General features: G+C 43.3%; 1 protein-coding gene across 2 annotated transcripts in view; it reads right to left on the bottom strand.

The window, feature by feature from the left end:
* Window positions 1–1,490: 1,490 nt before the first annotated feature.
* USP32 (ubiquitin specific peptidase 32) overlaps window positions 1,491–13,395 on the bottom strand; it is a 63,244-nt gene continuing 51,339 nt past the window's right edge. For both annotated transcript variants that reach the window (XM_058817613.1, XM_058817614.1), the window contains exons 20-34: window positions 12,808–12,946; window positions 12,457–12,562; window positions 11,879–12,052; window positions 11,233–11,407; window positions 10,478–10,629; window positions 9,767–9,878; window positions 9,368–9,570; window positions 8,884–9,068; window positions 8,444–8,530; window positions 7,409–7,529; window positions 6,547–6,738; window positions 5,700–5,991; window positions 4,878–5,287; window positions 4,523–4,615; window positions 1,491–3,857 (exon numbers count right to left, since the gene is read on the bottom strand). In XM_058817613.1, coding sequence (XP_058673596.1) covers window positions 3,684–3,857; window positions 4,523–4,615; window positions 4,878–5,287; window positions 5,700–5,991; window positions 6,547–6,738; window positions 7,409–7,529; window positions 8,444–8,530; window positions 8,884–9,068; window positions 9,368–9,570; window positions 9,767–9,878; window positions 10,478–10,629; window positions 11,233–11,407; window positions 11,879–12,052; window positions 12,457–12,562; window positions 12,808–12,946 — 2,615 coding nt within the window. In that variant the 3' untranslated portion in view covers window positions 1,491–3,683. The remainder of the gene's footprint in view (window positions 3,858–4,522; window positions 4,616–4,877; window positions 5,288–5,699; window positions 5,992–6,546; window positions 6,739–7,408; window positions 7,530–8,443; window positions 8,531–8,883; window positions 9,069–9,367; window positions 9,571–9,766; window positions 9,879–10,477; window positions 10,630–11,232; window positions 11,408–11,878; window positions 12,053–12,456; window positions 12,563–12,807; window positions 12,947–13,395) is intronic.

Here is a 13,395-nt window from a genome sequence, read left to right as displayed (position 1 = left end):
GTGCCTGGAGCCCAGCACGTTCTCAGGACATGATCACAGATAAATCTGGGATATTTTGATGTTTAGATACAGGGAAAAGCAGGGATAGAGCCTCCTGTGGCAGCCCAGGGGAGGACAGGGAGCAGGGCTGGAACAGCAGCTCCAGAACGGATCCAACACTTGGATCAGGATGGAAAATGCCTTTGGGTTTGGGGTTCAGGGAAGGGAAGGGACAGTGGTCACTCCTGTGGTCAGCAGGGCCCTGCAGGGTTGGTGCTCCCATCCCTCCCCTCTCTCTGGGGGAATCAGAGGGTTTGGCACAAGAGGTGCTGTCCCTGCTGTCCCTTCCCCTCCCTCCCAGCAGAAGCACCAAAAGCCCCCCCAGGTTTGCAGAAGTTTGGCTGACCCAGCCCAAAAGCAGGACAGGTGCTTCCAGCACTGCCCACACACAAAGGGAGCAGGGAAACCACAGCAGAGCCCATTCCCCCCTGCTCAGTTCTAAGCCCTCCTGCAACACCTGCACAGTTCTGATCTGGGAATCAGAGGGATTCAGCAGCAGCACATGGCTGCAGCTTGGGCAGGGATGTGACACCTTCATCTCTCCAATGTCCCCTGCTGCACTAAATCAATAAAACTTTACCACTGACAGCAGCATGTATCAACATCCTTAGTAATTAGAGGGTTTCATCCTTTTAAATTCCCCTTTCAATACTTCAAAGTAACAGAGGGAAATCCATGACAGGAACTTCTTTATACTGAAATGAAATTTTCAACCTTGAAAATGCCCAAGTGACCCCAGTGGAGCCATGAGGTGACCACACCCGGTAAGAATGACCAAGAATGACCAGTGCTCTGAGAGTTATCACCAGGAAAGTGCCACCACCCAGTGCTGCACCAACCTCCCATCCCAGCCACACAGATGGCTTCACTTCCAGACACGCTCTGGGGATGCTGCTGCACGCTAATCCTTGGGTAAATACCCACTGAGCATCTTCAGGGGCTGTAAAAAAAGAACAATGGTTCATTTCCAGCTAAAGAAGGCAGGTGATGCGTGCTCCTGACATCAGCCCTGTGCAGACTTTGGTCTGGTTGCCAGCTCAACCAGAGCCACTTCCTGCTAGGGGAAAAGTGAGTGCAGCAGGGCTGGGAGGGCAGCAGGGCTCTCCCACCCCTGCCTGCCCAGGGACACCTCAGGCACCAGGACTGCACGTCAGGTACCTGCAGATCCTGTCCGAAGACAGAGCAAAGCCTTCCTGTACCTGAGGGATCACTTCACTGCTGACATGGATTGTTTTCAAGTAATAAGTGTTATTATCATCAACAAAATACCCAACTTACCTTTCATAAACAATGAAGAAGCTGTAAAGAATTGCTGGATGCCTGCCCGTGCTTCAGCTTTTGGATTGACAAAGGCATTTAAGCTTCATAGAAGCAGCACAGACACTTCAAAGCAGGAAAACAGTTATTAAAAATTATCTGACAAGAAGTGACACTTCATCTGCATCCACAGTATTTAATTTGTTTGAATAATATAGTTACAGATAAACAGGTTCACTCCATATACAATTACCAATACCTTTGTTTTAATACAGCTCATATTCCAGTACATCAACACTATTTTATTTACAAGGCATTTATGTACATTAACATCTTTCTAAAGTCAGTGCATTGTCAATAAGTTTTATACAATAATTTACAAAGTGAATGTAGTTAATAGTTAACTTAATAAATTTACTACTAATTCTTGAATTAATTTAATTTAAAAAATTAATTACAACCAATGTAACAAACACAGAAGATCAAATAACATTAGTAGATTGTGCTACCTGCTTAAATAAAACATTTTAAAGTAAATCAGTTGAAAATCTTTCACTTTTCATGGAGTTTGCGGAGGGAGGAGTAGACAAGTGGGTGTTGAAAAAGCTTCTAACCTAGAAATTCACTAGTCATGTCTGCTTCTCTTTAGGCTCAATGTTCAGACCACTTTAAAGATAAAAGACCATAGAGGATAAGGAGCAACACCTGACAGGTAAGACAAGACTCATTTTGGAACAGATCTGCTGTCCCCAAAGAGGCACAACCTCCACGGGCTGGCAGGGCTCTGCCTGAGCAGACAGCCACACCAGCTGATAGCATTTCCTCCATGGATAAACCCCAGATCCTCCTGGAAATGATAAACTGCTGAAGGTTTGGCATTCTTGTCAAACACCCCAAAATGAATCCAAACATTAATGGCAGAGAACCATGTGAGTAACAGTTTTGTTAGTGAAGGTACAAAAATCTAGAGAACTGGGAAGATGATGCATGACAAAATTAATAAGCTGCTCAAGCTCAGCTGAAGAACAAAAGGCCAAAAGAGTGAAAATTTTATCTTCATTCAGATATGCAAACAATTTAACACTGAAAATGTTTAAAGAAATTCCTGCTCAAAAAAAACCAATTCTCTTTTTTTCCAGTCTCTGCTAAGACTCAGTCACACTTCCCTTCATGCAAGAAGCCCCTTGAATTACAGAGCATGTTGCAAGGGCATGGAAAGCAAGTCTGGTTTAATTGCAAGTATTTGCATAACCTGGTGTAACAAACAAACAAAAAGAAGATAATTTCAAAAGGCAATCAAATTTTTTGAAAACAAGAAACTGAGTTAGGAAACGAATAAAAAAAAAACCTCCATCCATGAATGCTACGACAGCTACCTGACAGCCACAGCTTCTTCCTTGGAAATACACAGTGGATACTCACAGCCATTCACTCCAGAGCCCTTACAACAACAACAACAAAACCAAACAAACGTGGCTTTCAATTGAATCAGATGCATTTTCAAAAGTGCAAATTTCAAAAGCAACACCAGTCATGAAACATAAGCTCAAGCAACTCTCCTTCCAAAAGCTGGGAACGTTCTGTGCAATGTGCACATTTTAAGACACCGTGAGTGTAATCACAACTACTCTCTCCAACCTGAAGTTTCTTCTTGAGGCAGCTCAAAAAAGTTTGAGCCAGCACTCTTCAGGCAGAAAAGCCATTCCTGAAACATGTTGATCTGCACAGCCAACACGTGGAGAAAACACAAGTATAATAAAACCATTCAAGTGTAGAAATTAATCTCCTCTCAAATGATGATTTGGTTGTGCTCCCAACATACAGAAAGAAAGCAACTGACACACATTAGTGGTGGCAAAACTGGAAACTTCTCTTCCCCATGGCAATAATTTGTTTCCATTTGTGCACTTTTCCTTCTCTTGCCTTCCCCGTTTTGCCAATAAAATGCAATAAAACTGCAGGAAAAAGGAGGTAGCAATATCATGTTGTCCAAAGACAACACTAGAAATTGTTTTTCCCCATTACCTTAAACCTAACCAGAGCCTCGGGGGGTGTTAGAACAGTTGGTAAACTCTACACTACTCTGTTTAGCTCTTATTTGGATGTTTAATTTAGCTCTTATTTGGTCCTAGTTGGCTTTTCTCAAACCATTGGATTTAAAGGCCAGTGGCAGTCTCAGATGTCCAACATCAGAAACGTTTCGAGCATGTAGTGAGAAAACAGAACAAAACAATACTACTGGATATTAACTGCTTAACCAGGGGCTCTTTTTGTGCTTTCAGCTCACAGGGGACAATGACAACCACAAGCTGCTCTCTGGCTCAGTCAGGGCCTCCCCAGGGGCACATCCCAGGGTTTCTCCCCCAGCCCAGCCCAGGAGCTCAGGCTCACTGCAGCACACAGTACTTCTTGTAGTCGGACTCGAAGTCCTCGTCCATGCTGCTCGTGTCTGCCATCTTCTTGCCATCGATCTTGGGCAGGAACTGGGCATAGTCCACCCCCTGCTGCTCGTAGAACAGAATGTAGGCAGAGTCCGTGTCGATCTCGTCCGGGTGCAACTCCTGACACAGGGAAAACACCCACAAAAACCCCATGGGACAGCTGCTGCACTTCAGACACACACTGCTGCCCCAAAAAGGGTGTTTTTAACTGGGTGCAACAGAAGGAATCCCATGTTCTGTCTCCCCTCTTTGTTATCTCGCTCCATGAATTACTTGGGAACTCTGACAATTTTATGGTGATGAATGCAAATACTTAGAAGTGTCAGAGCTGAGTTATTCACCAACTGAATACAAACTGCTGCCATCATGGAAATGTATTCCTGGCTTTCCATTCTTAGTCATTTTTACATCTTTGTACAAAACAAGCATCTTCCCTTAACTGTGGGAGCAGCTGATGAACAGATGTTACCTTGGGAAAAAACCTCACGTACAATTTCAGCTAATAATTTTAATATTTATCTGGTGCAGCTTTGGAGATGCTCCTGATTTCAAACAGCAGCTCTCCACAAATGTTTGAGTTAGTGGAAGGTGTCCTTGCCCATAGCAGAGGAGTGGAATGGGATGAACTTTAAGGTTCCTTCCAATCCAAACCATTCTGTGATTCTAAAATTTCTTTAGCTAGAATTTCCGATTCTAAATTTATTCAGCTCTGGTTAATGAAGGCAAAAATTATTTGAAATAATTAGAATAATGATGTGAAATAATGAGGAAAAGAAGTGCTTTACCTTGCAGCTGCTGTCATTGTAGCAGTACCATTTGTTGTTCGGGTTTTTGGCATAAGTGACGTAATGACCCCCTCCCATAATTCCTGAATGGCACTGAGGAAAAGGAAGAAGAAAAGAAATCCTGGATCAAACATCCAGTAAATAATTCCCAAGTTCATTATCTGTGAATGAGCCATCATGATATCAGCTGGAGCTGACTAACTTTTGACACACATGCAAATTAGCAGACACATAATTCATCCCCAGTTTTACATCAACTTTACGGCGCTTTCGCCCTCCTTCCCTACAGTGTGCTGGCACAAACCCAAGGCAGGCATTTGGTCAGAGCAGCGTGCCAAGGAGGAGCAGCACCTACCGAGATTGCATATAGGTTGTAGATGGGGTTGACCCAGACGTCGTCTCTGTCTCTTTGGTCGTCGGCGGTGTCGTCCTCGCTGTGGTTCTCGCCCTGCCCGTTGCTGAGCGAGCTCTGCTCCCACAGGTACCCGTTGGCCAGAGCCCCCTCGCTGTCCTGCCCGGGGTACAGCTCGCTCTGGCTGCCCCCCAGGGCCTGCCCTTTAGTCAGGCCATCCCCCTGCTCGTGCTCAGCACCGTTCTCCCTGCTAGCAGCCAGGTTTTCCTTGCTGCTGGACAGTTTGTTTTTCCCCAGCTGGGGCAGCCGCAGGCGCCCTTTGCCTCTCCCCAAAGTCCTTGGGCTGCTGTTGGGGCTGCTGTTTTTACTTGAGGGGCAGCTGGCTCCACTTTTCCTCCCCAAGGATGGAGATGCTGGGACAGAAAGCACAGAGATGACTAAGATGAGTACAAACACAGTTTAGATTTCTTTTTAAAGTTATTTTTTTGAACAACCAAACATTTAACCCCACTATTTCCCTGCAGCTCATGAGTAATATATAGAAATAAAACCCCATCTTTGTGCACACCTAAAAACTGCAATTATATTATTTTATGCAGAAGCACATGCCTCACTAATTCCAGCCCATTTACACAAGTACCAATATCTGTTGTCACTGAGCAACTTCTTAAATTTTTTTTCATTTTTTATGCTAAAGCTTCACTAAGGACCATTTCCAAGTGTAGTGCTTTGGCAAAAAAAACCCCAAACATTAACATTTTGTACATAACATTTTTCCCTTCCAAACACCAGCACAGAGTGGAATTTTCCCCAGTCATTCCCTACCTTTGACGTTATTGAGGACAGAAGTGTTTAGGGAGGATGGACTCCTGTTCAGTGTGTCCCCTTCTCCTGCTGTGCCAGTGCTCTGCACATCTGCTCTCCTGCTGTCCCCCTGGCCAGGCCGTGCTTCAGGAAGGCTCTCAACCTGCAGGGTGAGCTGCTTCCTTTGGAAATGACTCGGATCCCTTTGTACCAAAAAGGCACTTGGGTCAAAGTTTTCTCTGGGAAATTTAACAATTTTCTGGGATTTTATCCAGCGGCCGTTAACGAACTGAAATCTTTTCAGGTGGATGATCTAAGGGGAAACATGGTAGAGAAAATTATTAAAGGGGGGCAATGACACCCCAGTGAGTAATTTTATTGTTCAAAGAGAGTTTTTCCCAAAACATACACATTTTATCTAAGCTAGTAAAAATCATGCTCTGTGTGACAGTGTGGATTTTGGGATTGAGCTGGTAAAATATGAAACTAATATTTTCATGTGGAAATGATGGCAAAGGTTGCTTCAATTCAGTGATCAGCACTGTCTGTTTTGAATAAGCTACCAAATGTGAAAAATAAGAACTGCAGGTGTCCCACAACCAGAGAGGAGATCTTGTCACCATCTGAGCATGAGTTGTGTCAGAGCAGCTGACACTGAACACAAACCACCACCATTTCCTGCAAGGCAGCAGCTAAAAACATTCTGAAGGATTTGAGGTTTGCTTTGTTTGCCTGCAAACTCAGTCAGTGCCCCACCTCAGAGTGTGAACAAAGCAAATCATCTTATTCACAGCAAGGCGACTTGGCAGATTTGGGGACAACGTGCTTTGGGTTTGCTGCTGAGGAGGAAAATGACACAAGATCCTACCAAAATAGGGGGAAGTCTCCAGAGATCCAGTTTCTTGGTGGCCAGACAGTGGGTCTTGCACTTGGAGCAGTAGTACATCTCATCCTCCCCCAGCTCCTCCTCGCTGGTGAAGGCTCTCAGGCAGCTGTCCAGGTTGATGGGCTCTGCCTGGGCTCGGCGGCTTTGCTCAACACTTTCATGTTCTTCCACAATCTGAAGGGAGAGAAAACTCTCTCTGACTTGGAAATGTAACACACACTGCTCAGAGGAGGGCTCTCCTCACAGTATCACAAATAACTTCACTGGGTTGTTCAGAATTAAAGATAAAAATGAGATGTGGTTAAGTTTTAGCAGGAATTTCATTTCAGCTATGAAGAGGCAGATGAAAATAATTCACTGTTCTTATACTTGGGCTCTGCTTATAAATTATCCATAAAGCACAACTTTATAGATAAAACTCACAAACTGGAACAGTTATTCCAGATTCACCCAGCTACAGGCTCACCTTCAGAGGAGTTTTGTTTGCTTAATGAGGAAATAGGTTTGCTCACATGCATAACTGTTTATAGTTACAGAAAGTTTACCAAATTAAAATATTTTGTAATGTATTATGTAATATATTATTATATATCTTGACTAGCTTAAAAGCAACTCACGACAGACAGCAAATGCACTGCTGTGGTTCTTTAAAAGCTTCCCTTCCACACCATTAGAGCACATAAGAGGCCTAACATCAAGACATTGATTTATCCAGAATATGCTGTCCCATGATTGCTGCCTTTGGTTTGACAGGAAGGGACAAAAGCAGCATCACAGAACCCAAAGGGCTGCAGGGGGGGTGTTCAGGTGCTAGCAGAGAACAAAGGTTCCTGCTGGCACTTACCCGTTCCTGCGAGGTCTGGTAGCGCAGGTGCAGCGCGGTGGGGTCCCAGTCCACAGCAATGTAGGCATTGCCCACACAGGCCCTGTCCTCTGAGCACTCAATCCTGCAGCCACGGCAGAACCTGGGGCACAAATTGGCTGTGGTCAGTGCAGGCTCCAATCATTTCTACATTTCAGTTCTGCTCCTGTTTTGGCTCCTCTGCACCCTCCAAGCTCCAGGCCTCACCTTCAGTGTGAGACATTTTTATGCAGCAATGCTCAGGGTTATTTGTATTTTTAATGCAAAACTTTACCAGAGTGAGAAAGGGAAGCAGCTGGGTGAGCTCCACCATCTGCCTGCACATGATCCACTGGAAGGTGTCCCTGCCCATGGAGGGGTTGGCATGGGATGATCTTTAAGGTCCATTCCATTATGACCCAGTGCTGACCAAACCCAACTACAACCCCAAAAACTCCACTGCTCTGTCTCCACAAGTCATTTTCACCATGATAAATAATTCTAAGAGCTATAAAACACTTTTTAAAAAATTAGTTTGTGGCCTGAATGCCTTCCAGCAAAGGTCTGGAATTTTCATTAGCAAGTCTTTGTTTATGGGAAATTCCAAGCATCCTTCCAGGGTGAGTTTCCCATTGCCCATTTTAGATCTTACCCTTCAAATGGCAAGGAACCCACAGGGGCAGATGAATTACATATAAAAATTTGGGTTTGTGTGAATCCCCCCAAACCATGCAGGTCTGTGGACACCCAAGGCTGCACACAGACACAGAATATTGTAAGGGGTTAACAGGCTCTGGATAATCTCATTTCTGTCTCCTAATTTAAAGTTTCTGTGGCAGCAGAACTTTCAGCTCTGCAAGTCATAAAAGCTGTGCTGCAGAGCAAGCCTGCCTGGAGAGAGCTCTGGTGAAATTACATTCCAGATTCTTATTGTTTGATATTACCTCTGAAGTCTGAAATGTACCACAGCCCCATTACCATAAATTACCTTTCTGCTGGAGTGATTCCCTGCTGTAAATGGAAAAAAGGACAATTTACCTGTACCATGGACACCAAGCACAAGAATTTCCATCCTTCTGAACGACCCTGAGGGTGAAGGGGTACTGATACCCCATGCTGTCATCACTGCAACAGAGGAGAACACAACATCAAACAGCAGCACTCACTGCAATTACCTCCCTTCACTGGCCTTGTTATGATTACTTAAAGAAAACCCTCAAAATTATAATTTTGGTTACAATTTACTATTAAAAGCTGCCTTTCCATGGCTAAAATTCATCAGATATAAATAATTATCAATCACTGGATAAGAACACAGCCAACATTTAAGTGCAGCTACATTTAACTGTACTAAAAAGAATTTAATTTTAATTACTGCCATTATTGTGAGAAACCAAATGAACACAATTTTCAATCTTGCAAGCAAGTGTAAGGCACTGCAGTGTAACTCAGATGCAAGGCTGAGGTGCCCAACTCACCAGTCCTGTGCATGGTTACTGGCTTCCTGAGGAGGGAGGGGGCTGGCCAGCCTGGAAACCTGGATCCACACAGCATCATAGAGGTCCCTTTTCCGGGTGTGAACTGTGCAGGGAACAATCAGGGGCATCCCAAAGAGACTGGGCCTGTTCTTCTGGGATGAGAGAAAATACAGCTCTGTCCTCATCTGTGGGAGCAAAAGGAGGAGTCAGATGTGAAGGTGCATTAACTCACAGTGCAATAATCACCTGGATTGCTGGCCTTGTGACTTATTTCAGACCTTGACAATTAAAATTAGTCAACAATTGTATTAAAAGTACTCTTAATTCCAATATTAAATACTGTATTGAAAAACGTTTCTATTTTATGACATGACGATGGGGTTATCTGGCCACATCTCACATAAATGTGTGTAATTGTTGTGTGGACATGAAAAAAAAAATCTGCTTTTTCCAAATTTCTTGCCAAGTGTGCAAGGGCACTGACCATTTTCCTGTGCACTGCAATGATGTAGCCTGTGCAGGGGCTGTCACACAGCGAGGGCACGTGGCCATTGAGGGTCCAGCTGCGCTCCGTCCCACATGGCACCACAGTGTTTGGCATCCCATTGGGAATGAGGCTTGGCTTGGGGATGTCCCCGTTCATCAGGATGGTGGGGGCTCCGTTGGCTGATGGCCCAGTGGAGGTCTCTGCAGGCAGACAAATCAATTATCAATGATCACAGCAGCCACGGCTGAGCAGGGTTTTCATCCCTTCCGTTCCGTGTGGACACCGAGCACAACCCGCACGTTCCTTTCTGTAATCCTCACTTAATGAGAAACTTTGGTGCTGAGCTTCTCCACAGAGTGCAGCTCAAAGGAGAGGAAAAGCAGAGTTTGGTCTCACCTGTCTGCACAGGGCTGGATGCTGAGGTGGGGGAGCCTGGGATGGGGATCTCAAACGCACACAGGAAGCCGCTGACGGACAGACGGACCTTCTGGTTGTCCTGGGGGAAGTTCTTCAGGAGAGAGGGAAAGCTGCTCAGGCACTTGGACACCTTCATCTGGGACCAGAATGTGTTCTGTTCTTCTGCAAGCTGCGTTTATCAGCTCCTCCCTCCCTCCCTCCCTCCCATCTGCCTCCTTACACCTTTCCAGGAGAATAAAGGAGCCCAAGCTCTCTGCAGGAGCTATCAGTGCTCTCTAATCACACCCACAGCACCTCATTTCAAGCACTTTTAATCTACAGCAAAAAAATCCCCCTGGAAATAACCCCACACACTGTAAGCCAGTCATTACTTATGGTCCTGATGTCTTGACAGTGTTTAGATTCATCACAGCACCTTAACTTGAGATTTATCACCTCAAGATGATTTTTTTCCCCCTAAAAATATCATTAGCAATCAATTTAATCTATTTACAGCAAGGTAAATTACTGTTTAAGAATTAAATAAAAGTTCATCTAGAGACATAACTAAGCTGATTTTTTACCATACTTTTAGTTAAATTATTTCACAGCTCTTGTAAGTAAAGTTTAAATGTTAAAAATAACAAAGAAGGAAAAAAAAAAACACCCAAAGAGAGTTGCAGCAATAATGAACCTTTTCTTCTTTTTTACCTTTATATTGGAGCTGTGCACCTCTGCAAGCAGAATCTGCTCTGGTTTGAGGCCACAGAGTTCACTCAGCTGCTTTTTCAAGCCTGTGTACTTCTCATCCATGTTCAGTCTCAGCCCATATCGAACAGGAGTGGTACCATCTAATTTAATTACTTTAAAGGGGAAAAGAAACACCCTGGTCAGCAGCCCAGGCAGGTTTTAATGACAATAATACATTACAGCTCTCCACTTATTGGAAAATATTTTTTCCCTAACTTGAACAGATGATTTATTTCATTTTCCCAGTCAATTTTTAAGGTCTGCAGGCAATGTCACAATGTCAGAAAGTCTCTTGCTGCATAGGCAGTAAAAAATTGTTTCAAAATTTGTTTCACTGTTTTACCATCTTTCCTTTTGCCCCTTTTCCAGCAATCCACAGCTCCTTCAGAGCACAGTTCATGACCCATACTGTCCAGCCCCTGTTTTTCCTCTGGACAGATTTAGGACAACCTCCACAAGAGAGGGAAGTTCTCAAAATTCCCATTTAAAAAAGATTTTATATTAAATCCTTCAACCAAGACTAAAAATGCACCATCCTTTTCTGTTTCTAAAGGTTTTATCTTGTTTTAACTGTGTTCCAATGAAAATTCTTGCACTTTTATATTAAAATTACTGTATTATTGTAAATAAGTAGTAACACAAACAAAATTTGATGTTTTATAGCTGTTCCACAGATACAGATTTTATCTGAGGAATGGCACATTTACAGCACTCACCTGTAATTTCTAGGTGCATGTAGCTGTCCATTGGCAAAGGCAAGGATAAAAAATTAAAAGGGTCAAACCTAACACTTATATGCCCACAAGTTTTACATTTCACTTGTGACTTCAGCTGCCCATGAAATAAATCTACAACAATGGATCTGTTTCTTCTCAGATGGTTTTCCCAGGCCTGAAATGAAGCATAAAAAAATAGAATACCAAGTTAGAAACTGGACACTACTTCATTGGTCTCCAAAGTTTCATTGGCCTATGGGAGTCAAAGTATTTCCACAAAAGTTACTTGCTAATTTCTAATAAATTTAGTTACAGAACAAGTAAAGTTCTCAACACAATAATCAAGGTATGACACAATTTAAAATTTCTGAGGAGATCATCAGGCATCTTGAAATATTTTGATACTCTCTAATTTTGAGTTGTTCAAAATTGTTGTCAAGTATCATCTTCATAATTTTATTACAACAATTAAAATTAATTTTCAGCTCAAAAGTGAAATTATCTCAGTAAATCACAGCTCTGACAAGATCCAAAAGGTGCTAGAGTCCCAAAATGTTGCCATAGGCAGCCTCATGAACAATTTCTCAGCTTAGTACTGTGAGGAAAAGAAGAAACACACAAAAAGCCCCAAAGACTGAAGCCCCACCTCTGCTGCCACCTCCCAGTCCGGCCGCCCATCACTGTCCTTCAGCTCCACATATGGCTTATCATGAACTCTGTTCAAGTCCTCATGGAGCCCATCCAGGAGAAAAGCCAGAAGCTCCTGGGAGTCTTGCTGCTGAAAGCCATTAAATCTTGGAGCATATTTTGCTATTGTCCACTAAAAAAAAAAAAAAAAGAGCAGAAATTTATTTAATATCATGTAAAAAATGTAAAAATAAATCAGAATATTGTAGATGAGATATGTGCTGTCAATGAACACAAATTCAATTGCCAAGAGCTGAAGGGAGCCCCTTTGCTTTCAGAAGAAAAGCTCATTTACAGGTAAAAATGTACCTTTTTTTGTACTTAAAAAGGGCTACAAAAGCCACTTGCTATGGCACAACTTGTGTCATACCACATAACTCCTTTATAACCACAAATTCCACCAGGTCTGATGAACACTGGCTCCTTCCAGGGAAAACTGAGTCCCCAAACTGCTACAGTGCAGGTAACACCAGGAAAAAGTGCACTGAATTTCTGCTTTTCCATGCAATCCTTGTTTTCCACCCCAGAATAACTCACCCTCAGCTTTAAGGGGGCTATGTTCTTCTGGGTGCCACTCCACAGCTCCTGCACCAAATCCCCATAGCACTTGGCCATGTGTCCTTTCATTCCTATGGGATTTGTCCTGGAAATCACAAAGGAATTAATACCAGACTCAAATGTAACCACAGCTCAAGAATGGAGATGAAGGAAGCAGAAAAGCTTCAAGCAACAGGAGGTTGTGTTTCCATGCCTCTGAAGCAGTATCTGCTGCAGAGCTGCTAACACTGAATTTAAATCATTCCTTCCCCCTGAATTGCAGCTTGCAGAAGCAGACAGCCCTGAATAAATGTTCCAGCACCAAACTCCACTGCTCTCCCCCAGGATTACCTGTTCAGCTCGTAGAGATGCCTCCCTGAGATGAAGTACCGGGTCAGGGGCTGTGTGTTGCTGACACACTGGATGCTGGAGTTCATGAAACACGTGTTCCCCAGGTTGCTCAGGCCTGTAGCACCCTTCTCAGTAGGAACTGAGCAAAAATATCATCATTTTAGCAGTTGTGCAGATGAGAAAATTCAGAATGTTGTAGCAGCATCTTCTCACAGTAAGCAGTTTAATGGAACCTGCTCCCAGTTATGACACTACATGGATGCAGCAGATGTTTAAAATATCTGCTCTCTCAACTCTGCCTCACAGAAATTGAGTATTTTGTTGATCTGATCCACCACAGACAGCAGTGCAACCCACACAGAATATTTACAGGTAATTATGGTATTCAAAATTCTGGATTTGTTTGTTAAAATCTTAATTATTCCTTGCTTTAACAAAATCCAAGGGAATAAACAAAAAATCCCACCCTCCCACATCTCCAGCACTTAAGTTCATGCAAAGGCCAAGACTTCACTCAGTGTTAACAGGACTTGGGTTTAAAAGGATTGTTTCAACATGTCAACTGGTTTTTGGGATTTTTCTTCTCAT

This window comes from Ammospiza caudacuta, chromosome 20 (genome assembly GCF_027887145.1).
Source record: "Ammospiza caudacuta isolate bAmmCau1 chromosome 20, bAmmCau1.pri, whole genome shotgun sequence".
Classification (NCBI taxonomy): domain Eukaryota; kingdom Metazoa; phylum Chordata; class Aves; order Passeriformes; family Passerellidae; genus Ammospiza; species Ammospiza caudacuta.
Note: the sequence above shows the minus strand (reverse complement) of the source record. Positions and strands in the feature narration are given on the sequence as shown.